This window comes from Chionomys nivalis, chromosome 5 (genome assembly GCF_950005125.1).
Source record: "Chionomys nivalis chromosome 5, mChiNiv1.1, whole genome shotgun sequence".
Classification (NCBI taxonomy): Eukaryota; Metazoa; Chordata; class Mammalia; order Rodentia; family Cricetidae; genus Chionomys; species Chionomys nivalis.
In genome coordinates, this window is record NC_080090.1 from 17,641,694 (window position 1) to 17,665,267 (window position 23,574).

Below are 23,574 nucleotides of genomic sequence, written 5' to 3' on the forward strand. Positions count from 1 at the left end.
CTCCCTCTCCAGTCCCATAATTTAATTTTTTGAGAAGTTCATAAATGTATTTTATCATATATACTTTTCATTCATCCAAAAACTTCTTCTAGACTTACCTCCTTCTCCTCTATACCCACCTCTATTTTGTGCTCTCTACTCTTCCTTAGAAAGTGCTATATAGCAGTAAATGCCTTGTTCCTTTGACTGTTTATAGTCTTTCGACCCTATTTTCCATGATGTTCTGACTCTGAGTATAGGAATTGCATTGTAAATATATTACTTAGTGTTGGACACACAATGGTAAGTTAGTTGTTTTCCAAATTTTGACTAGTTGTGACTTTCAGTAATAGTCTCCATCTTCAAATAAAAGGTTTTTTTTTGTTGAGCAAGAGGTAAGACTACACTTATCTGTAGTTCTAAGGATAAGTATTTAGAATGCAATTAGAGGCTATACTAGGAAATCAGTCATAGTAGATTGTTCTCTACGATACATGACCTTGTCAGCCATGGGTAGTTTGCTGAGTTTACAATATAAGGCATGAATTTCCACATATTGAGCAAACCTTCAGTTCAATTGTATGGCAATTGTTTACCTAGGATGTAAGGGCCACTATTTCACCTTTCAGAATATCTTAAAATTCTTGTCATTGTTGTTCACAGGCATTACAGCTGGTTATTACTATTGATTACTTTCTCCGGTGGCCGCTCATATATCTCCTTCCAGAACTATGAGAACTAGTTCTCAGGGAGGGGACTTCCATGTTAGATTACAACTGATTCCTCTGAAGCCTGTGTCTTTAGTAGTAGAGTTTTACCTCCCTTTTCTGGAAGGCAGTGGAGCGTTTCAGCAGTAGCCTATATTTGGGGTCTCTTGAACCCGTCTTCCAGTAGTTCAAAAGGAGTTTTTCTTTGCCTGGCACCAAGTTTTTTTTCCCTTCTTTTTGTTTATTCTTTGTGTCTTTTATATCATGCATCTTATCCCAGTCATTTCCCTGTCCCTTTGTATCCACCCTTTGCCTTTGCAACCTCCCCCCCCAAATAAAACAATATTTAAGAGAAAAAAGGGGAAAAAAGAAAAATCTCATCATGGAAACTATAGTGTCACACACACAGTCACACAGTAAATCCTTTTGTCCATGTATCTTTATCAGCAAGTGCTCATTGCAGAGCCATTGGTCTGGTTGGAGGCCTCTGGTTTCTGCTATACTGTCAACGCTGGCCCCTCACTGTGCCTCCTCCTGACTATCTTATTGTTATCCTGTATTGTGGAGATCCTGCAGTTTTGGGTCTGCAGGACTGGCCTCTTCAGTTGCTCCAGCAGATCATGGATAAGGTGGATATTGGGGTGGGCTAGCTCATAACCTTGGTTCTGAGCTTGGGTAATTGCAGGGTTGTTTAGCCCATCAGTTCTCTCCTCACCACCATGAGGAGCTCTCCAGCATTGCCCTGGCTAGTTCATCCCTTGCAGTGATGAGCAAGGGGCATGGCCAGTTCTCATGCTTTTCACACTCTCAGGGTTGGCTCTCCCACACTTAAACCATCAGGGCCAGTGCTACTGTGTTGCCAAGACAAGGTGTAAGGGCCAGTCTCCTGAGTGCTGTAGCTGATGATAGGCAGGAACAGCTCTCCAGTTCTTATAACCTCAGGGCAGGCTCTCACACCTGCCTCAGGCATATTGGGGTAGGGGGCATCTCTCCCCTGCCCATACTTCCATATGGTAGATGAGGGGCAGAGGCTGATCTCTCACGCTCATGTTCTTGGGAGCAGCTTACCTGCATGTGGTAGTCCCCTGTCTCCCCTCACCCCCTCCATCAGCAGGATCAGCTCTGTTGTACTGTCCAGTTGAGGTGCAGGTCCCACTTTCCTGAGTGTTGTAGCTGTTAAAGGGGAAGGTCAGCTCCCTTGCCCACTAGAGGAGTGGGGAGGGCATCTTTTTCTCAGCCCCACCACCACACCACAGGCAAGGGAAGTGGTACTACTAGTTATGCCCCTCTCATGCCCTCAGGGTTGGCTCATCCATGCCCCTGTCTACAGAGTCAACTCTATTGTACTGCCCAGATGAAGTGTAGGACCCTCTATCCTGTGTGCTTCAGCTGGTGAAGGGCAGGGCCGGCTCCCCCTAGAGATGCAGCCAGTGAGGGGTGAGGCCAGCTCTATACAGCCCTATCTTCTCAGCCCCCAATGGTATCAGGAGCCATGGGCATGAACACAGACTGAGACTGCATCGGAGCCAAGAACTCAGATGTGAGTCCCAGCAGCAGCCCAGGCCCAGACATCACCATGGCCCTGGGTGCCAATTAATCCACTCACCTCAGCCCACTCCCTCACTATTTCCAGCTTTCAAATAAGCCCCTGTCCACAGGACATGAACCATTCTGTCTGACTGCCCCTCCCACATACCGCACCATACATTTTCTCACCATAACAGTGCCTTTCTGTATGGAACTACAAGGCACCATGTGGGCCTGTGTTTTCTCCTTGGAGTCTGGAGTGGGTCTCCTTGTTCTACTTAGTCCATCATAGTGCTAGGGGCACCAGGGTTTTGTTTGATAGTCTATGGTTTTTGTGGGAGTACTGTCACCCCAAAGGGTGATTAAATTAATGTGTAGATATGCATGTGTGTGTTCGTGTATAATGTGTATTTGTAGACAAGATTTTACATTTTATGCACTATCAAGTGAACATAATATAATTTCCATAGAAGTGCTACTCCTGACTCTATGCTTTTAGGATTGTTATCACCTAGAGATGATGGCAGACAGGATGGCTACACAGAAGATTATTCGCAGTTATCTTATAAATTATAAAAGGTTTAAGTAACTTAACTTTTATTCATGAGAAATTGTACTCATTTTTATAGAGAAGAATGGACAGAAGCTATCCAAGCTGTAGCAGACCGACTGCAGAGACAAGAAGAGGAGAGAATGAATTGTAGTCCAACTTCACAGATTGATAATATAGGAGAAGAAGAGATGGATGCATCTACAACCCATCATAAAAGAAAGGTAGAAAATGATGATGACTTATTTTAACTTCTAAATACAGTCTAGAAAAACTATGATGAAAACTGCTTCTGGGAGAGGTGTTAGTTTTCTTATTGTATGTATAACTTTGTGAACCTAAAATACCTGTTCCTTAAAACCTAATAATGTGCCAGCACTGCAGTGTGAGTGATTGCGGAGCTTGCGAAGGAGTGGTGATTGATGTACTTTATAGATGACATCTCAGAAACCAGGGAATTAAATGTCTGCCCCTTGAATTCAACTTCATCAAAGCTACCTCAAAAAGTGAGTCTTAGAAATAACACATTTTCTTTTCATTACTACTCATGAGCCAATAAAGGAGGAAAACCACAACTTTTCTTTCCTCATTGTTCCATATTAGTATATAATTTTATAGGAATTGTAAATAATATTTTTCATTACTATGAAAATTTAAAAATGACTTTATTTTTTAAAATATGGTATTCAAAACTAGTCTTATGTGATTATTTGAAAATTCAAACATATGGAAGATGTACTGAAGCTATCTAATCTGTAGTTGATGGTCTTTATAGTAGACTGATGAAATGTCATTTGCATGTATATCTTAAATATACATTTGCTGTTTATTTTATAAATCATATTCAGGTGTGAAAAAATGCTCAAAGTATTACCAATTACATTTTTCACTTGTTTAATTAATTAGTTAATTAATTTTTCAGTATTGGCATTTTGAACTATGGGTCATGCAGATGTTTCTCTACTACCAAACTCTGCCGTTTGTTGTTAGTGTGGTGTGCAGAATTGCCTTTCATGTTAGATTTCCTTGGTTCAGATCTTTTCGCTTCCACATGCTTTTAGCTTAAGAGAAATGATAAAGTCACAACTTAGAGAATTAATTCACTATGTAAAGTTTTTTTCTTTAACATTCTGTACTTGATGCCTGTGAACTTTTTCAGTCTTTTTATTTTTAATTTTCTTCCATTTTGTTTTATATGAAAAATATGGATATTTTGCTTTCAAGTGTATCTGTGCACCAAGTGTGTGCAGTGCTTAGGGAGTTGAGAAGAGGGGCATTGTAACTTCTAGAACGGTAGTTAGAGACAGTTCTAACTACAGGTTTTCTACTAGAAGAGCAGCCTGTGTGCTGAACTGGTCTGCCACCTCTAATATGCCCCCTTTCTGTTCTTTATATATAGAGATCCCTCTCTATGTGGTTGTTGATTTGAAATAGTGCTTATTTTAAGTTGATTTCTCAGTCAGGAATATGAACATAACTTATCTTTACCCATTTATTCAGATGAGAAATTTCCTTTTGCACGGATGTGTATAACTTGAAGTTTGACTGCATTAATAATTTTGAATCAAGTTCCAATTAATCTCTTTTTTTGAATTTTAGACAACTGCATTAAAAAGCATGTTATACCTGCTCTACCCTGTTTAATTTTCTGGAATTCTAAATATATGCTTAACAGATCAGTAAAATACTGAAAGATCTGAAAATGTCATAAAGCTATTTATAAATTATTGTTCTATTTTTGTCTTCAAGAATTGGGGATAACAGTAATATTTAGTAATTGTGTCTATTAGTATCTTTTTTTAGTGCTTTTAGATGAAAAATAAAGAAGGTACTACACGCCATGTTGAGCAATATAATCAATTTTTGGCCTGGTTATGAATCTTTTACCTGTTTATTGCCACGAAATTACCAGAAACAATAGCTGTGTTCTTTCTTAGGGTTTTGTTGCCGGGTGGGCTGTTCTGCTGTTCCAGTAAATTATTTTTGACTGCTCATGTACTGGCCTTGAAAAACCGAAAGGAAACTTTCTGTTATGTCCCAGGGTTTGGTGTTGACTTTTGCCTTTGTTATCTTCATGGTTTCTGCAGCTTCTCTGTGCATGTGGTATCTTATCTTCCAGGATCTTAGTACACAGTCTTTCCTCCAACAAGCTAACCTCAGCTTCCACATCGAAGGAAAGCTAACAAGGGCCTTTGAGGTTCAGCCTCAATGCCCCTCAGGATTTAGAGAGGATGCTATAGCCAGCAAGGGCTAGAGATCTGAGAACAAACACGAGTCTCTCATTCCATGCTTCTTCATGCCAGTTTCTTTTTTATTGTCTTGCTTCTATCCTAATACTTTCATTGCACTTCTAACTTCTCCTTGCTTTCTCTTCTTCTTATCTCAAAACACTCTTTTTCCCAGGAGTCTTGAAGTGATGAAAAAAATGCAATAGTTGTCTTTCTTTGATCAATAGCACATTCCTAGAGCAAGTGATAACACAAGGGTCCAAGGTTATAGGATTAAGACTATGACCAGAGGGCGGGGTATACAGTGCCCAGTTAGATATGCTTTGAGACATAGGTCTTTTGTCAGTCAGCAGGTAAGCAAAGAATTGGCATGCTTTTCTTAGTAACCTTAGATGGACATTTGTGGCCCTGACCTTGTGCATAGCCGTAAGGTTCCAAACTTATGATCTATTTCCAAAAGCCCTTAGTCTAGTTTGAACTTGCTCTGAGGTAAAAGAGAACTAATTGTGTGCAGTTCGCCTGAACAAAAGAACAAGGCAGGCTTTTAAGTGTCCATAGTCCTTGTGGAACAAATAGATCTAGTGATGACGCATGTCCCAGTATATATTCTATATATCAAAATTATACAGCCAAATGAAAAGTCATCTTCCCGGCCATCCATAGATATATACGCCCAGTAGATGGGATATTTTCATGAGATAGACAGAAAAGCAGTGGGAAAACACCCGAAGTTATTCTTAGGGAAGAAATGAAGTTCTTAGGTAAGCAATCAAGTGACTCATGCAAGAAATTACAGACAGGAACAACTGTTTTCCACAACTAGTAAATCCATGGCCCTTCCAGGTGGGGCTCCCTATCATTGAATCTCTCACTGGTAGTGCCTCCTGTTGAACACTAGTTATCACCTGCTTCATTTCTCATGGCCCCTGACAGAAAGCTGTCTCTTGAGAGTTTCTATGAGAAAAAAGAATGAAGTGCCATAGGGTGGCTTTGGAACTGATCAAAGACAGTTTAAGAAGTCATGAATTTGAAGGAGAGCAGGAAGATGTACAGAGGGGTTGGAAAGAGGAAGGGGAATGGGAAAATTGTGTACTTACATACTATTAAAAATGCCAGTCAGACAGACCGAGAGTCAGGTAGGGAGAAAGGAAGAAGGGGTTGGAGGTGGCAAAGAGACAGTGTTGCTTGATGGGAACAAGATAGTCTGTCATATGTGGGGTCTATTGCTTTGCTTCTTATCCTCTGAGTTTTTAAAACTGTTAGTGAAATTAATATGTCGAGCTATCTATTATTTTTAAATGACTGAATTTGATACTGTTTTCCATTTATGTGCAGCTCCATTTGATTTATAATTGAATCATAAGTATATGTTATTTTCCTGCTCTCTTTTTGACATTTATATTTTCCTTTGAACTATTCATATTAAGACATTGTAATTTGACATCTGGATAAAATTATCAAAGTTATAGGCAAGTTATATTAAAATTGAATGTAGCCATTCACTTATGAAATATTTAAAACGGTTTTTAATGTCAGAGTGCTTTTTGGCTTCAAGGAGTGAATTGAAAAATATTTCTCCCATTTTAGTTCTCAGGAAGAGTTTGTGTAGGATTGGTACCATTTTTTTTCTTTAGATGTTGTGGACTTTTCCTTTTTATAAAAAATGTTAAGAGAAATTCAGTTCTTATATAGGGTTCTTTAGCTTTTCCGTTACTTTGTCAGTGAGCTTTTGTAGTTTGCAGTATAAGTCATTTGCTCATTTCATTTTGGTGTTATTTTGCTGGTATAAAGCTGTTTATTGTCTTAATTAAGGACACTTTAATCTCTGTAGGCTTTGTAGTGAGGTCACCTTTATCATTTCATGTAGATAATTTTATCTTTGTATTTATCTTCCTGATCAATCTGACTGGAGATTACAGTTTTTATTGGTCTTTTCTCCTGTTTCTTCAAAAATGTTTTTTGCTTCTATTTTAAAATGTTTATTTGTATATTCTTGGATATCACTTTTTTCTGAGGTAACACTTAATTTAAACCATGAGAACTTGAAAATAATTTTTAAAAACCTTATTTTACTTTTAAAAACATTCTGTCGGTTAACTAATACTTTTACTGATGGGGAAATTCTAGGTTCAAAATAATTTCTACAAACGCTGAGAACTATGTTAATTATTTTCAGTATCCAAGGTTGTTCAAGAGACAGCCAGTAGTAGTTTTTTTTTGTTTGTTTGAAATTGCTCTAGAAATTAGTAGGATCAATATTGAGTTTACATTGCAAGTATTGCAAGCAGACTAACAGTAAATTATGCCAACTAATTCATCATAGTTTTCTAATTTATATTTTTCAGACGATGAATGATTTTGACTATTTGAAGCTATTAGGTAAAGGCACTTTTGGGAAGGTTATTTTAGTTCGAGAGAAGGCAAGTGGAAAATACTATGCTATGAAGATTCTGAAGAAAGAAGTCATTATTGCAAAGGTAACTGAGTCTAAAAGCCAGTGATTAATTTTTTTTAGTATGCACATGTATCTGTGCACATTCTTGTAAATGGTATAGAGATTTCATGAAGCAATCAAATATTGAGTATAAACGATTACTTGCAATAATACCTATGAGCAGACAAAATTGTTAATTTAAAATTTTTTAGCAGTGTATAATATTATATAAATTATGGTGAACCTGTCTTATTCCATTGAGCAAATATTTTTACTTTAATTTGGGGGAACCTTTTAGGTATATATTTGTGATCCATATCACTAATTATGTTAGTGTTGTTTTCACCATTTTTCCAGAATATATATGTACCATATCAATTCAATATTCATTCATCAGGTGAAGGACATATAGGTGGTTTTTATTTCCTAGCTATTATGTATAGAGCAGCAATGAATATGGCTGAGCAGGGTCTGTGGAGTGGGCCCTTGAGTCCTTTGGACATATGCCAACAAGTGGTACATATGGGCCATATGGTAGGTTTATTTTTAGCGTTTTGAGGACTCTAGCCTAATGATTTCTAGAGTAGCTAGATGAGCTTGCAGTCCACCATCGGGAATGTAGGTTCCACTCTCCTCACAACTCTGGAGCATTTGCTGTCAGTTCCTTTGGGGATATTTGTCAGCTGATTGGTAAGATGAAATTTCAGAGTTTTTTTATTTGCATTTCCCTTTTTGCTAAAGACTAAGAACATTTTTGAGTGATTCTTTTTTTTAAGCTGTTTCCTACCCTTATTTTAAGAATTCTCTGTTTATATCTCAGATGAAAAAGAATGGGCCATTTATTTTTATACTGTTTTTGAGTTCTTTATATATTCTGAATATTAATCCTCTGTCAATTGTAGAGCCAGCAAAGATTTTCTTCAGTTTTGTGGGCGTCCTCTTTCCCTGGTAGACTGTTTCTTTAGCCATGCAGAAGCTGTTCATAGTTTTTTGTCATCCCACTTATCACTTGCTGGCCTTAATTCTTGGGCAAAAAAAATCCTGTTCTGAAGTCCATTTTTATACTTGTATGCTGTGAAGTATTGCCTGTTCTTTTCTCTAACAGTTTCAGTGTTTCAGGTTTCACATTTAAGCCTTTGAGCCAGTTGGAGCTAGTTTCTATACAAGGTGATAGATAGGGATCTAATTACACTCTTCTGCATATGGATATAAAGTTTTCTAAGCACCATTTATGACGATGCATTCTTTCCTAGAGCATGTTTGTTGTCGTTTTCAATTATTAAGTGACTGAAGTTTTATGTGTTCATTCATGTTTGAATTTTCAATCTTATTCCAATGCTCTATATGTTTGTTTTTATGTCAGGATCATATTTTTATTACTGTGGTTCTGTATTATAGCTTGATAGGTGTGAAATGATAATCCAGTATTGTTTTTTTTGCTCAGAGTTGTTTTGCCTATCAGAGTTTTTTTTTTTTTTTGTTACTTCATATGATTTTAGGGTTTTTTTTTTTTTTTTTTTTTTTTTTTTCTATTTCTCTGAAGAGGAGATAGAGATTTTGGTTGGAATTGAAATAAATCTCTAGGTACCTTTTTGTGGAGTGGTAATTTTCACACCATTAATTCTAACAATTCGTAAGTCTTTCCATTTCTGAGTGTCTTTATCTCTTTCTTGGGAAATTCCAGGTCTTCATTGCAAAGTTCCTTCACCTCCTTGGTTAGGTTTATTCCTACATCATCTATTTTCTTTTGACTTTTGTGAATGAGAGTGTATATACAACCTCTTTTCCTGTATATTTGTTGTTGGTGGTGTATAGAAAAGGTATTGATGTGTTCAGGTTGATTCTTTATCCTTTCATCATTGATCTACCTTAGTAGACAGATTGTACGTGGCATGGGAGGAGACTGTGGTTCAGGCAGGGCGAGTTCCACCTAAAGCCTATTAGTGGGATTCTGTACAGGAGGGATGGACAGAGTAGTCCTGAGAAGTGGTTGTGGGCCTAGTCTACACCTTTAGGGGACTGGAGAAGGTGTGTTGAGGGAAGGCTGGCGACTCAGATGGGGACTCTAAAGAAGGATCTGTAGGATCTGGCTGATTTGAGACATTGGAAATAACCATTTGTTGAAATTTGAGAGAAACACTTTAGAACCTTTTAATTTCTTTCTGCCTGGTTCTATAGTAGTTTTCATTATGGATTCCATTGTAATTATAGTAATTATTTTGCTTAGAAACATTTTGATAATGTACAAAACCTTTTTCAATAGACTTATCTTTATTCTCTCTCAGTTATTGCTGTCTTTAAATTGCATCTTTTTATATTGTGTGAATGTATTTAGTTTTTGATATTTAGAAAAACACTGGCATTGCAATTCAAGATTACAACTACTGTAGTGTGTCATTTTACACACGTGACCTATAGTAGAGGCCCTTATTTTTCATGTAGTCTCAAGTTATAATATTCTTTTATTCCCAACAGAAGCATTCAGCTTTATCATTTCTTATAATGCAGGGTTAGGGGTAAAGTAGCTCACTCAGTTTATGGCATATCTTAGAGACACCATAATTGAGGCTTTGTTCAGTTTTTTAGCAAACTTACTATCAGCTGTGACCTTATTTTTCCTCTGAGTACTCAACTTTGGTTTTGCGTTCTTTTCATTAATTTATTCTTTAGATTGTTTTTATGCCCTTTGACATATTTTCATTTTTAAACTATTATATAGTCTCTATTCATTTTAGCAGTTAGGAGTAGACAATAAAACATTACACAGGGTATTCATTTATTTTAATGAGAATAGCTAACTAAATAAATCCTAGTCTTATTCTTAGAATGTTTTTATTATTGTAATAATAAAAACAGAAATGCCCTTTGGTTATTAAGTAGTCATTTTTGGAAAGATTTGAGTTCCAGGTATGGTGATTAATACCCCTTGTTGGACATTCTTGGAGGCCAGAACTTTTTTCATTCTCTTACACTCTTAAAGTGAAATATGTAAATGTGCATTTCCTAATCTATGTAGGAAAATTTATGTTTAGTTTTTTTTATCCATAAAGTCAATCATGCTCTATTATTTTACCTTTTTACACATAAATGTGAAAAAACTCCTGAGCATCACCAAACAGATGAAAAACATCTGAAGATTTAGAATAAACAGTAAACCACAAAAGAGTTCATGCTAATGGAAACAGAACAGCAGAAGATGAGTTGTCAACCATCAACTAGTGTTTTATAGAGAGGTATTGAGTATAAAACAAAACTAGGCTTGATAATCAGAGCATAAGAATGAACAAATATGAATCTAATTATAATTATTATAGTGAAAATAAAATAATGAAAGAGAAATAGATTTAGGAGTTTATCTGGGAATGAGAAACCAAAAATAAAGATATGGACAATATTGGGACAATAATTTTAACATGGAGTCTCATTCAAAGGAGATAGAATATCTGAGATTTTAAAGTTAAAGTAATAAAGTACAAGATATAAAATTTGCCAGAATTGAAAAAGATTTTGGGCGGAGGGATCTACTGCACGCTGGCGAGTAAAGGAAGCAGCTCCCTTATCCCTAGGTCTTCTTCATGTTCAGAGTTTTTCTGAACGTCAAGGCAGTATACTTTCCAGCTGAAGAAGTGCTGAGGGCGGTAGTGGCAGGATATGGGGGCAGTCAGAGAGTATGGCACTCCAGGGTGTGTTTGAAACAGAAGCATCAATTATAAATACCACACATAGTACTTGAGAATGGTGATGCATTGTTCATGGATAACCTTTGTCCCCTTTGAAATAGATATCAATGTCTTAAGCAGACAAAATAATGAATAATGATAAAGCAAATAGAGAGGAATGAAATTTTAGAAAGTCGAATCTAGTCCAGTGCTCATACTTTAAGATGATTTAGAGCTTGATAAGTATGGCATGTCTCATAAAAAGCCATCAGAAAAGTAGACAAGGTTGCTAATCAGACAGTGAGCCAAGTAAACAGTGATCCTTGGAAGTTACTGTGGTTTAATTAAAAGAGTGTCCCTTCTGCTATTATGTCTAATACTCACTTCATCTTTTCATTTACTGCTCTGGAGGGAAGGAGGAAGTAGATGTATTCTGATGTCAGAGTCAATCACAGGAGAACTGTTGCCAGTATACAGAAAATAATGTGATTAGAACAAGGATCTGATTAAGGAGGTATTCAGATATTTGAAGATAGGAGGAAGTGGAAGTAGAACTGAGCATTACAATTGGAGATAGAGATGGATTAATACCCTTTCATCTGTGCTTGAGAAATTATGTTCTGTAAACTTCAGCTTACTAATACACTCATAATCATATACCCATGTTTCACCTTTGTTAATGGTATAAACATGTTTCCTGTTTTGTTTTTAATTAATATTCTGTTTTCTTTCCTTCTGCTTTTTCTCAGTCACTTAAACAACACAACTGTCATAAAACAGCAAGTGTACAAATGAAGAAAGACTCTTTGGCCATTTATCTTGGAGGCTTAGTGATAAAATTGGAGAGATTGGATCTCATGCCCTCAAGAAATAGTCTCCTCCAAAGTGTCTTACTCTGAAAAAAATTAGTCTCGAAAACTCATTATTTAGTTTTTCAGGATGGACGAATATATGGAAATCTATATTTTGAAGGAAATCTATATTTTTATGAGAACATTATTCTTCTAAATTTTAGTACTTTTAAAACTCTTCATTTATAATTATCATCAACAAATGAAGTTTAAATAGTCATTGCATTGTTTTAGCCACTAAGTTTGCCAATGTTATTTTTAACTTCTTGTTTTGACATGTTGCTTTTAGCTGTAATTAAAAATTATTGGCATCTGTGTTTACTTCTTAGCTTGTATGTACCATATCTTCATAGAAAAACTAATTAGTATGTGTAATACAGTACCACTAAATTTGCATTAATGGGAAATTTTCTAACCATAAATATAAATTAATGATAAAAATTCGGTTAGTATATTAATTGGTCTATCCTATTACCTTTATATTGTGTTCTTGTAACAAAGAATTTTCTTAACTTTTGTCTCTTCGTATCTTTTCTTGACCCTGCATATGTGGTTAAGTAGATTGAAGAATTCAGAGGAGGAAAGTTTTTTCCTGTGAAATTTACTAACTGACCTAGGAAAATACTGTATATCATGTGGCTGTCCTACCAGAATAAAATGAAACCCCATAAAAATGTTTTCTAAAGCATCACATTATTTTTTTCTGCTATTAAGTTGGTTTGTTATTCACTATTTGTAGTCTTTCTTTACTTTATTGACTCAGGTTACTTAGCATACTACTCCACAGTAGGTAAATGTTACCTTTTCTGTAAATACCTTTCTCACTGTATACATTTCTTTTGATGTACCTTTTCAGTGTAGGCATGAAACTTTAAGAATTTTTTTTTATTTTATTTCTAAAAATATCTCAAACTACATCATCAGTCTAAATTATCTTATTTCTAAATCAGAGTACTTTAATGGTCTCCTTTCTGTTTTACTCTACTCACCAATATAACATCAGTAAACCTTAAGGAGTATAAATCACATTGTGCTAGCCACCATTCCCTTCAGTACCCATTGGATTACATTACTGAGCTTATGTTCCATTTGTTTTTCCTTTCTATCTTACTTATAATATAAATCCTCTCTTGTTAATACATATTGCTTTTAAATTGAATAGTTACTTATCCTCACTAGCCTGTGAAAGGCCCCTTTCTCCAGTGTGTAAATCATACCTAGATGATTCTGCATAGTTGTTGATGTAATGGTTAAATAAAGAAGCTTTTGGATGTATGACATTCAGCTCAAACATTAAGTACTTGCTGTATGCTAGCCATATGCTAGAGAATAATGGGTATACAAATCTGTAAGTTCTTGTGTCATTTCCTCTTCTGATTTATTTTCTAATAAAATGTTGCTATAATTGATTTAGGGAAAATAGTATAGTATGACAGTGACTTTCAAATTGTTTGAACACTTAAACCTGGCTCTTATAAAATAAGAAAGACTGAAGTGGTTTATTTATCCTTGGCTTAACTTGCCTTAAATACTACATTGTTAATTCACTTTACTTTTTGTTCATACACAGTTGGTATTCCCTTGCTTATAGTATTAGCTTCTTTTATATATCTGTTTCTTATTTTTCTTCTAGGCATAAACTAAGGTAAAATGCTTTTGTAAGATAATTATAATTCAGTGTCTTGATGTTCTACTCTTCATTCCTTTCTTTATGATCTAACTTTTATTTGTCAACAGTGTTGTTGATCCAGCAAGGTATTTGTTTAAGAATTTCCTAGAAGCAAATTGGAGATGTCAGTTTCCTCCCTCCCTCCCTCCCTCCCTCCCTCCCTCCCTCCCTCCCTCCCTCCCTCCCTCCTTCCCTCCCTCCCTCCCTCCCTCCCTCCCTCCCTCCTTCCTTCCCTCCCTCTCTACCTCCCCCCTCCCTTCCCCCACCCTTCCTTCCTTAAGATGACATACCTTTGAAATCTGAAACATGTTTTCAACTCCTCATATGTTAAATAATCCCTTCTAGTTTTCTTTTTACAAATCACGGTGGGAATTTGATTTTTACAAATAAAGAACTCAATTGGGGAAATACTTTAATTTTTGTTTATTTGTTTGTTTTATGTAGCTTTTAAATTTTTATTTATTTATTTATTTATTTATTTATTTATTTATTTTGGTTTTTTTCCAGACAGGGTTTCTCTGTGGTTTTGGAGCCTGTCCTGGAACTAGCTCTTGTAGACCAGGTTGGTCTCGAACTCACAGCGATCCGCCTGCCTCTGCCTCCCGAGTGCTGGGATTAAAGGCGTGCACCACCGCCCGGCAAATTTTCATTTATTTATATGTTTTATATCCCAACTGCAGTTCCCCCTTCCCAAATTCACTCCTCCTCTGCTTCTGTTCAGAAAGGGGCAGGCCTCCCATCTGTATCACAAAGCATGTCAAGTTGCCATAAAACTAAGCACCACCCTTTATATTAAGGCTGTACAAGGCAACCCAGTATGAGGAATAGGTTCCCAAGAGCCAGCCAAAGCATTAGGGACAGCACCTGCTCCCATTGTTAGGAGTCCCAAAATAGGACCAAGCTACACAGCTGTAGTGTATAGAGAGAGCCTAGATCTGTCTCAGCAGGTTCCCTGGTTGTTGTTTCAGACTCTGAGTTCCTAGGAACTACGTTATTTGTTTCTGTGAGTTAGTTTTCTTGTGACATCCTTGACCACTCTGGGTTCTATAATCCTTCTTTCCTCTTTTTATCAGACTTCCCCAAGCTTAACCTAATGTTTGGCTGTGGGTCTCTGCATCTGTTTTTATCAGTTACTGGATGAAGGTTCTCTGATGACAATTGGGGTAGTCACCAACCAATCTGATCACAGTTCAGGATGCACATTTACTATTGCTAGGAGTCTTATTTGGGGTTATCCTTTTGGATTTGTGTGAGTTTCCCTTACATCAAGTTTCTTCCTAATGCCAAAATGTTTCCCCTTTCAAACATCTCTTTCAGTACTGACCCATTCTACTCCCCCAACCCGATCCCTCAAGTTCCCATCCCCACTCACCACCAGTCCACCCAGGAGATCTCTTCTAGAGAAAATACATTCTTTTTATGAAATATGCTTGCATTTTAAAACTTACTTGAAGTAAAATGTTTAAGACCTGTAAAAAGAATATTTAAAAGTATCAAGCATAAAAGATATGATTTTGCACTCTCTTACTTTTTTGCAATGTGTAATTTAGAATTAAATTGTGTATCCTGTGGTTCCTTTTTAAATAACTGACTGTTAATAGGAGAGTTTATTTTATGATCCTCACTGAATTGTGTTTTAATGTCTCCCTGAATAAAGTGTATAACTGTTGAAATACTAGCTTAGTTATGCTATAGTATAAGCTGGTAAGCCATTTCTTTTATGGGAAAAACCAACATACTTAATTTTTTCACCTTGAATAATTTTGTTAATTTTATATCATTATTTATATCATTTAATTAAATATGAGTGAGTTTATATGAATTTTTATCTTCTACCCCTCAGAATTAAACTAATAATTTGAACTTTGGGTGTCGTGGTGGAGGGGAGGCTAAGCCATAGAGGAAGCATACCAGTATATATTAATATCGCTTTTTTATGTCTCAGCAGTATCTTCTGGTTTCTGAAAATGCTGACAGTGTTGTATGTTTAGTACTTGTGACATGTATTTATAGTTGTCTTTCTTTGTAGGATGAAGTGGCACACACTCTTACTGAAAGCAGAGTACTAAAGAACACCAGACATCCATTCTTAACAGTAAGTGCTTAGAGAATGCTGTTAGAACATTGTAAATTTAGGGAGATTTTATTATTGAATGAAACTATGACAGTGTTTTAAGTAATATTTACTTAGTTGTACCACATTCTTTATGACAGAATGTAAGTTCAATTTGTTTGAAACCGTTGAATGATGTGAATTAAGTGCATTTATAATTCTTCCCATTGTCTTTGTACAATTTTTAAAAAACTTTCTTTCTTCTCATAAATCTCTCTGATTTAAATATATATCCACAGACCACGCAGGTCTCCTCTGGCGTTTTATGTTCACTGATAAAATGGTAGACTTTTAAAAGCCTATTTTGTTTTTTAACAGTTGTGCAATCCAGGCATATAGCTCATGACTGTAACACTAGTACTGAGGAGTCTGTGACAGGAGGCCTGAGCTTCCTAGTGAAATCTAGGGGCTACCTGGGTTACAGTGTCAGACCTATCTCAAGAAAAAAATCAAATGAAGATTTTACTTTTTATTTTTTTGTTTGCTGGCTTCATATAAACATTAAATTTACCACATAGTATGGTCTTCAGTTTTCAAAGGTCAAAATTTTAAATGAACAGATTTCACAGAAATAAGATCCCTTTCATGATAGAAATACAAAAATATGGACTGTTTTAAATACAGGGAGTCCTGCCGTGTTTTCTTCATTAGAGAAAATATGGACCATGACTTAATTCATGCAGCATGTTATTAAACAGACTATTTTACATCTAGTCTGGGATTCTATATAGTAGAGGATAGTTTATAAAGTTTCTCTATGTTCCATACTATACCAAGCATATTAAGATTAAAATAGCAGCTATAGTTTAAAATTAGAACTTTTATTAACATTTTAAGGCTAGCTAAAGTAAATATTTTCACAGTTACCAATAGATTCTGGTCTTTGCTAAAGTGTTTCTTGTCTGTTTTCTAATATAGTAACATTTTAGTATATTCTTATGACTTACAGAGTTACCTAGTCTGACCTTCCTGAGTTGGGCTGGGTTTTATCCTCAGTATATACAAAACAACACCGACACGACATTGATCATATTGAATAGAAGCAACTGCGTTCCTGTGGAACTTTTCCTAGAGTTCCTTGTAGAGACTGGAGATGAGAACTAGAGTACTGAGTACTAAGTCAGTCTCAGGTGGCACAGCAGGTTGAGAGTGCTCACCACCATTACTAATTTATTTTTACCGTATTTCTTAGAAAGCATTCTTACAAAGTAAATATAGTCTTAAAGAACAATACTAGTCCATTAATTATGCTCACTGCTTTCAAGTGCTCTATTTTTGGTACCATTATACTTTTAAGATTACAGGATTATAATTAACATTTTTTCTTTTTCATTTCAAGTCCTTGAAATATTCCTTCCAGACAAAAGACCGTCTGTGTTTTGTGATGGAATATGTTAATGGGGGAGAGGTGAGTCAAGAAGTCAATCTAGCATTTGCACGGACTATTTTCTTGAAAGTATTACAAGCAGTATGAGTTATGGTGGTTCTCACCTTGATGGGTTTGCCTAGTTCTTCCTGTTGAGTAAACAAAAGCTGGATAGCTTCTAGTGGGGTATTTTGGTCACTGGAAAGCATAATCACTTTCCTTATTTTACTATATTTTGAAACCTAAAATATTTTACTACAGTGTGATTTTTTTTAAAAAGGGACATAGTTCCCTTTATTCATTGATTTTAGATTTATTTTATGTATGAGTGTTTTGCCTGAATATGTTGTGCCTGTGCAGCATGTTTGTGCTTAGTGCCCACAAAAGTCAGGAGAGGGCATTAAATCTTGTGGAACTGGAGTTACAGATGATTCTGAACCAGCGTGTGGGTGCTGGGAACCTAGTTCTCTGCAAAAACAAATTATCTTAACTGTTGAAATATTTCTTGAGTCCCAACAGTATGAGTTTTGAAATTATATTAATAAATTGTGGAACTATAGATACATAGTTATTTAGTTTTAGATAGTTTTTCGAATAAGCCTTCTGTGAAACTTCTAAAAAGTTTTTTAACCTATTTTGAACTCAGCCAAACAATATATATATGTTGCAGCTGTGCTTTTTCCCTTGTATGTATGTAGTGACCAAGATGATAATCGAGATTTAATAGATCTTACACTTTTGGAGAGAAATTAAGTCGTTTCACTTGTACCTTTCCTTTATTTTCCTTCCTGTTTTGAACAAAATCAATGTGAAGAAAAAGTGAAATAAGCAGAAACAGTAACTGGAAATGCGTTACATTATGAGCTTTCTGAAATGAATGTATTAAAAGAAGCTTGTATCTTGTAGACTTAAGTCTTATTTCCCAATCAAAATAAATACCTACTGTGGAATAGTTTTCATAAAGGTTATCTGGTATATAGAAATTACTGTGTTTGAAAATTTCATTCACTCACTCGGTGAATATATTTTGAGTGTTTAGACAGTACAGATTTTTCTGAATGTGTTAAGACATTGACTTTTCTATGAAGGAGTATATCGTTTCTTTCATACAACTTGTAGGTGTATAGAGTTTCTATTGTGAGTATATTATCAGTTAGAATATCTAAGCTCTAAGTACAAATAAATTTATAAAAGATAATTCATTAAAGATGGACTCTGAAGCAGATTATCAGTGGACTGTCTAAGCTGAAGTGGCTCTTTAGGTAGAGATGATAGCGTCTCACTGGAGGGTGAGCACAGAACAAAGGAAGCTTGAGCAGTAAGATAACAATGACCCAAGCACGGAAAACGGAACTTCAATTAGATGCCCAAGGAAATCTGAAGAAGATGCGTGGTTTGGAGCTGTGGAACTGGTATCTTAAGAGCTAGTTTGTTGGATGTGGGTAAAAAAACCTTTATTGTAAATATCCATACATAGTTTATGTTGTCATCTTGTGAAATTAATGGATATACTCAAGTTATGAAAAAAGTTTTTAGAGTGAGACTCTAAAATTGATTTTTAAACAGTTTTTGCTTTTTGAAATGTTTTTTAAAATAATTTGGAGATTATATCTGTTAAATTAGAAAGTAAAGAAGAACAGATTTGCAAGCTCTTTACTTAAAGGTTGTAATTTTACTTGTAGAGGTGGAAATTAAATTAATGAAACCTCCATGTTGGTACCAGTCAGAATTTAAAATATACATACTATTGGAGTCAGTGTAATATTCAGTTCTCAACGTGTTGAGATCTAGATTTTCCTGAGAGACAGGCCTCTTGGCATGTCTGTGAAGGCTATCTTAAGTTATCTGAGGTGCTGAGACTACTCTGTGAGTAGCACTGTTCCCTGAACTATATAAAAAGAAACTGTGAACAAATAGAAACATTCATCATGTATCACTTTCGACTCTGAACTGTGGTTCTATTGTGACTGGCTGCCTCCAGCTCCTATAACTTCCCTGCCATGATGGATTATATTCTTGAACTGTAAGCCAAAATAAGCCCTCTCTCCCTTTAGTTGCTTTTTTCAGTGCACAACATGAAAAGTAACTGAGACACTCAGCAATTCCATTTCCAGTAATTGTAATTCCAAAAATAAAGATAAATGACCAAATGGTTGTGAATAAATACATGTGTTGTACAAGTATGGTTTCTTAAATGGACATTCAGTAAGAATGCTGATTAAGTATGTCAAATGTTGCAAGATGAGATAATACAAAGCATGCTACTATTATACTGAGAGAAACATAGATCATATACATGTGAATATCTCATTATCCACTGGAATCTAGAACTGACCATAGATCATGTAAATGTGTATGTGTGAGTTTCTCATTATCCACTGGAATTTAGAAACTGGCTATATAGATTATGTATGTGTGTACAGTGAATTATCTCATTAGCCACTGGAATTTAGAACTGGCCTTGTAACTGAGTAAAGGGTGGAAGGAAAGTTTAATTTTCAGTTGTGTATTCTTTTGTAACTTTTCATATTGTAGATACTGTGTATTTAATAATTAAAAATAAGCAAATGAATGGATGACTAGGGAAGAGAGTGATAGAAAGGAAATGATAATCTGTGTAAAACTTAGAGCAGCATTGAGTGCAGTGCAGGCCACAAATCAGCATCTGTATAATTAATTTTTAAAGTCTAATAATATTGCTACTAATATGCTAAGGCCACTCTTAGTAATTTAGCTGCTATTAAATTTAAATGAGAAATAGGAAAATATCCCCAGGAGAAATTGTAATTTTTAGAAACTAAGGTAATACCAAATTTAGTTGAAGAAGTCTCTCCTTAGATCTTTTTGCAAACTGTCTTCAGTTTTTTATGTTTTAAAGCCTCTAAATTGGAATTCTGTGATCTCTCACAGGCTCAGATTTCATGGGAGCTAGAGATTAAAAGCATGGTAAATCATGTGGACCTGTTTTGAATCTGATAAATTCTTACTATTCTCTTACATTCTTTCTGTAGGTACTAATGAACCTACCATTTCCATTTTTTACTACTCATGCCTGCTAGCACTTTGCACAGTCTGTATTAATGTCTTTGATAAAATTCATTTTAGTTTTTATATATGACTTTCAGTTACATGTCATTCTTGAGATCTTCTCTTACTTATTCAGATTTCTCATTATTTGGCTGACATTTTCTCTTCTGTGAACCGAAATCATCTCATTTTAAATTCACAGAAGACAGAAGTGCCGGCAGTCAGCCTTTGAATTCTACTTACTAATTTGTGGAGGTGTGATTTGGGTGATTTTTAAGTTAGAAGTATTTCAGATTCACGGTGATGCTTTTAAAACTTGATATTTTTTACTAAATTTATGGTTATATAAACATCTTTATTACCAGAATCTGAGTTATTAAGCTTTATGTAGTTTATGTCACAATTTTGTTGCCTTCATCCAAATCTTTTTTTAAAAAAAAAATTCCATACCAAGAAAGTTACATTGCAATATTCACATTAACATCTAAAGTTCAAGGCAAAATGAACTTTATGTTACATACTGTTTTATGATACAATTTTTTTTTTTTTGAGACAGGGTTTCTCTGTATCTTTAGAGCCTGTCCTAGAACTCCCTTTGTAGACCAGGCTGGCCTTGAACTCAGAGAGATCCACCTGCCTCTGCCTCCCGAGTGCTGGGATTAAAGGCGTGCACCACCACAGCCCAGCTTTATGATACAATTTTATAGTACTTGATATCCAGTTTTCTAAAATCATTAAACGATCATAAGAATGCAATTTAAGTTAACAGAAGACTTGACAAGTCTCATTGTTTAAGATGGTTAGCTGCCTAGAACTATAAGCAATGTCTAGGAAGCCCTCAGTTTTCATGATTTCTATTCATGGGGTCAGTGGTATAGAATGCAGTTTTGTAGTAACTAATTTCTTAAACGTTGGTTTCCTCAGAGTGACCCTTTTAAGGAATTGCAAATAGAGAGAATTTCTCTCTCCCTCTCTTCCCCCTTTTTTCTTCCCCTCTACCCTACTTCTGAGGAAGGAAAACAGAAAAATGACAAAAATGATATTTACATTTTTAAAACTATGGTCCTAAAACACACTGCACAATTTTTTGTATTCTGTATATTTCAGCTACCGAAATTCTTTAAAACTCTTCTAGGATTATGGCATGTGCTAGTTGTTTATTTCAGTTTGCAGGGTTGCTGCACTGCAGTCATATTTCTCAGTGTTTGCCATAGTCATAAGACAGACGTCAGAGTTCTTAGCAGTTTGGAGTTATTACATAAATAACTGTCGTGACTATTACAGAACAAATCTTCATGAGTTTTTAATTTTTTTGTTATGCGTATTTTTAAAATAATGAATTTATTGTGACATCTGTAATTCTTATTACATTTTAATTTATTTTGTGTGTATACATAGCACCTTTGTAGGGGTCAGAGGTACAACTTTTGTGAGTATATTTCACCTTGTAGAGCTTCAAGAGCGAACTCAGTTCACCATCTTGACTCCTGTTGACTTTACCTACTGAGCCACCTTTCCAACTGTTAGGACATGTTCATGTATGAATTGGATAATTGTGTTGTCTTCACCCCACCATTCACCATCTTGTACTTTTTTCCTCATACTGGTCCTTCTCCACAGATATCTACTTCTAGGTTTGTTTCCTTTTAAATGTTGAGAGAAAACATGCAATATTAGAAAATCTCCAGTTCTTCCTATTGACCGAATAAATATTACATTGTGTATGTATGTGACATTTCTATTCATCTGTCAATGAGCATATAGACTTATTATGTTTTAAACACTATGAATTATTCAGCATTAAGTATGAATGTGTAAATTATCTTTGTGGTGGATTGGCTCTTGTACCCTATAGTGGATTAGCAGGGTCACATGATGGTAGTTGTACTTTGAGTTTTTTGAAGAATTTCTGTTCCCATGGTGGCTGGACTGGTGTGCATTCTTCTCCTTTCCCTGCATCCTCTGTGCTTTCTTTTTTTTTTTTTTTTTTTTTTTACTTTATCTGATAATGGCATCTTTTTATTTAGCTTACAAAGCAAAAAACACATGACTGACTGCTAAAACATCTATGCTTTTTTCTTTTTTTTTGTGGTTACATTAAGCTATTTAATCAATAGATCTTTTTTACATTAAGCTGCAAAGCACAGAATGAAAAATTACTATGCAAAAATATGCATATATTCATATACATTGAATTCAAAAGGTTTGTATCCAGGAACATTATTATAAAAGTATGCCTTTAATATCATTAAAAAGTATAGGTCTGAGATAGAAGTCTCATATAGGGTTATGAAAAACACGTGAGATAAAACCAGAAAATGTTTGCTTGTATGGAAAATGAATACATTATATTCAAAACCAAACACATAAAAATTCAAAATACATGTAAAAGTGCTTAATATATAAAGTATTTGTGCAAATATATATATGTAGAGAGGGGGGGATTCAATTTGCAATTTTACTGATAACCTTTAAGGTCCTTGGAGGTATTTTTAAAATGATCTTTTCCCAGTTCCCACTTCTTCCACTTCTCACGCTGCCCCCACATTCCCTCACCCCACACCCAATCCAGTCCTCAAGCAGGCGTTCTTGATGATGGCTATTCTTACTGGAGCTAAGAGGACTCTGTGCAGTTTATGTGTGTACTTTCTGTTTGACTAATAAGTACAACACGTTGTCATTTAGTTATTAGGTCTGTCTTTTCAGTTCTTTTGTCCATTTCCTAATTGGATTATTTCCTCCTTTGCTACTTAGTATTTCGAGTTTGTCATAAATTCAGAATATTAATCTCTGTTACACGAATAGTTAGCAATGATTTTCTTCCAGTTCTACCAGCTATCTATTCACTTTGGTAATTGTTTCATTTACTGTTCACAAGCTGTGTAATTTCAGGCAACCCAGTTTGTTAGTTCCTGCTATTACATTTGGAGCCATTCGCGTTGTATTCAGACAGTTATTGCCTGTGCATGTATCTTACAGTTTTCTGTTAGTGGTTCTAGAGTTTCAGGACTTTTAATTCATAATGGATTGTTTCTCTTTTTTACAGGTGAGAGATAGAGGTATAGTTTCCTTTTTCTGCTTTTATGTGTATCCAAGTTTTCTAGTACCATTTTGTAAATATTTATTTTTTATGTGCATTACTGTTTGCTTCTTTTTATGTATGTTTACTGATTGCATGTTTGGTGCCCATGATGACTAGAAGAGGACATCCGATTTTTTGATCTTCTGTGTTTATGCCTGGAACTGAGGCACCAAGAGTATCACGTGCACCTTCAGAGCTGAGCCATCTTTCTAGCTCTTCTAGTGCCATTTGCTAAAGAGGCCTTCTCTTATCCATCTTGTATGTTTTGGGCATTTTTGTTTAAAGTCAGGTAACATCAATTTCTTGGGTTCCTTTCTGGTTTTTCTGTTTCATTCCATTGGACTGTGTGTCTTCTTATGTGTGTCAGGGCCTTGTTAGGTAT

At 35.3% G+C, this 23,574-nt stretch overlaps 1 protein-coding gene across 3 annotated transcripts in view; it reads left to right on the top strand.

The window, feature by feature from the left end:
* Akt3 (AKT serine/threonine kinase 3) overlaps nt 1–23,574 on the top strand; it is a 244,109-nt gene that overhangs the window by 157,113 nt on the left and 63,422 nt on the right. For all 3 annotated transcript variants that reach the window (XM_057770332.1, XM_057770331.1, XM_057770333.1), the window contains 4 exons: nt 2,843–2,987; nt 7,337–7,468; nt 15,634–15,699; nt 17,057–17,125. In XM_057770332.1, the coding sequence (XP_057626315.1) occupies nt 2,843–2,987; nt 7,337–7,468; nt 15,634–15,699; nt 17,057–17,125 (412 nt within the window). The remainder of the gene's footprint in view (nt 1–2,842; nt 2,988–7,336; nt 7,469–15,633; nt 15,700–17,056; nt 17,126–23,574) is intronic.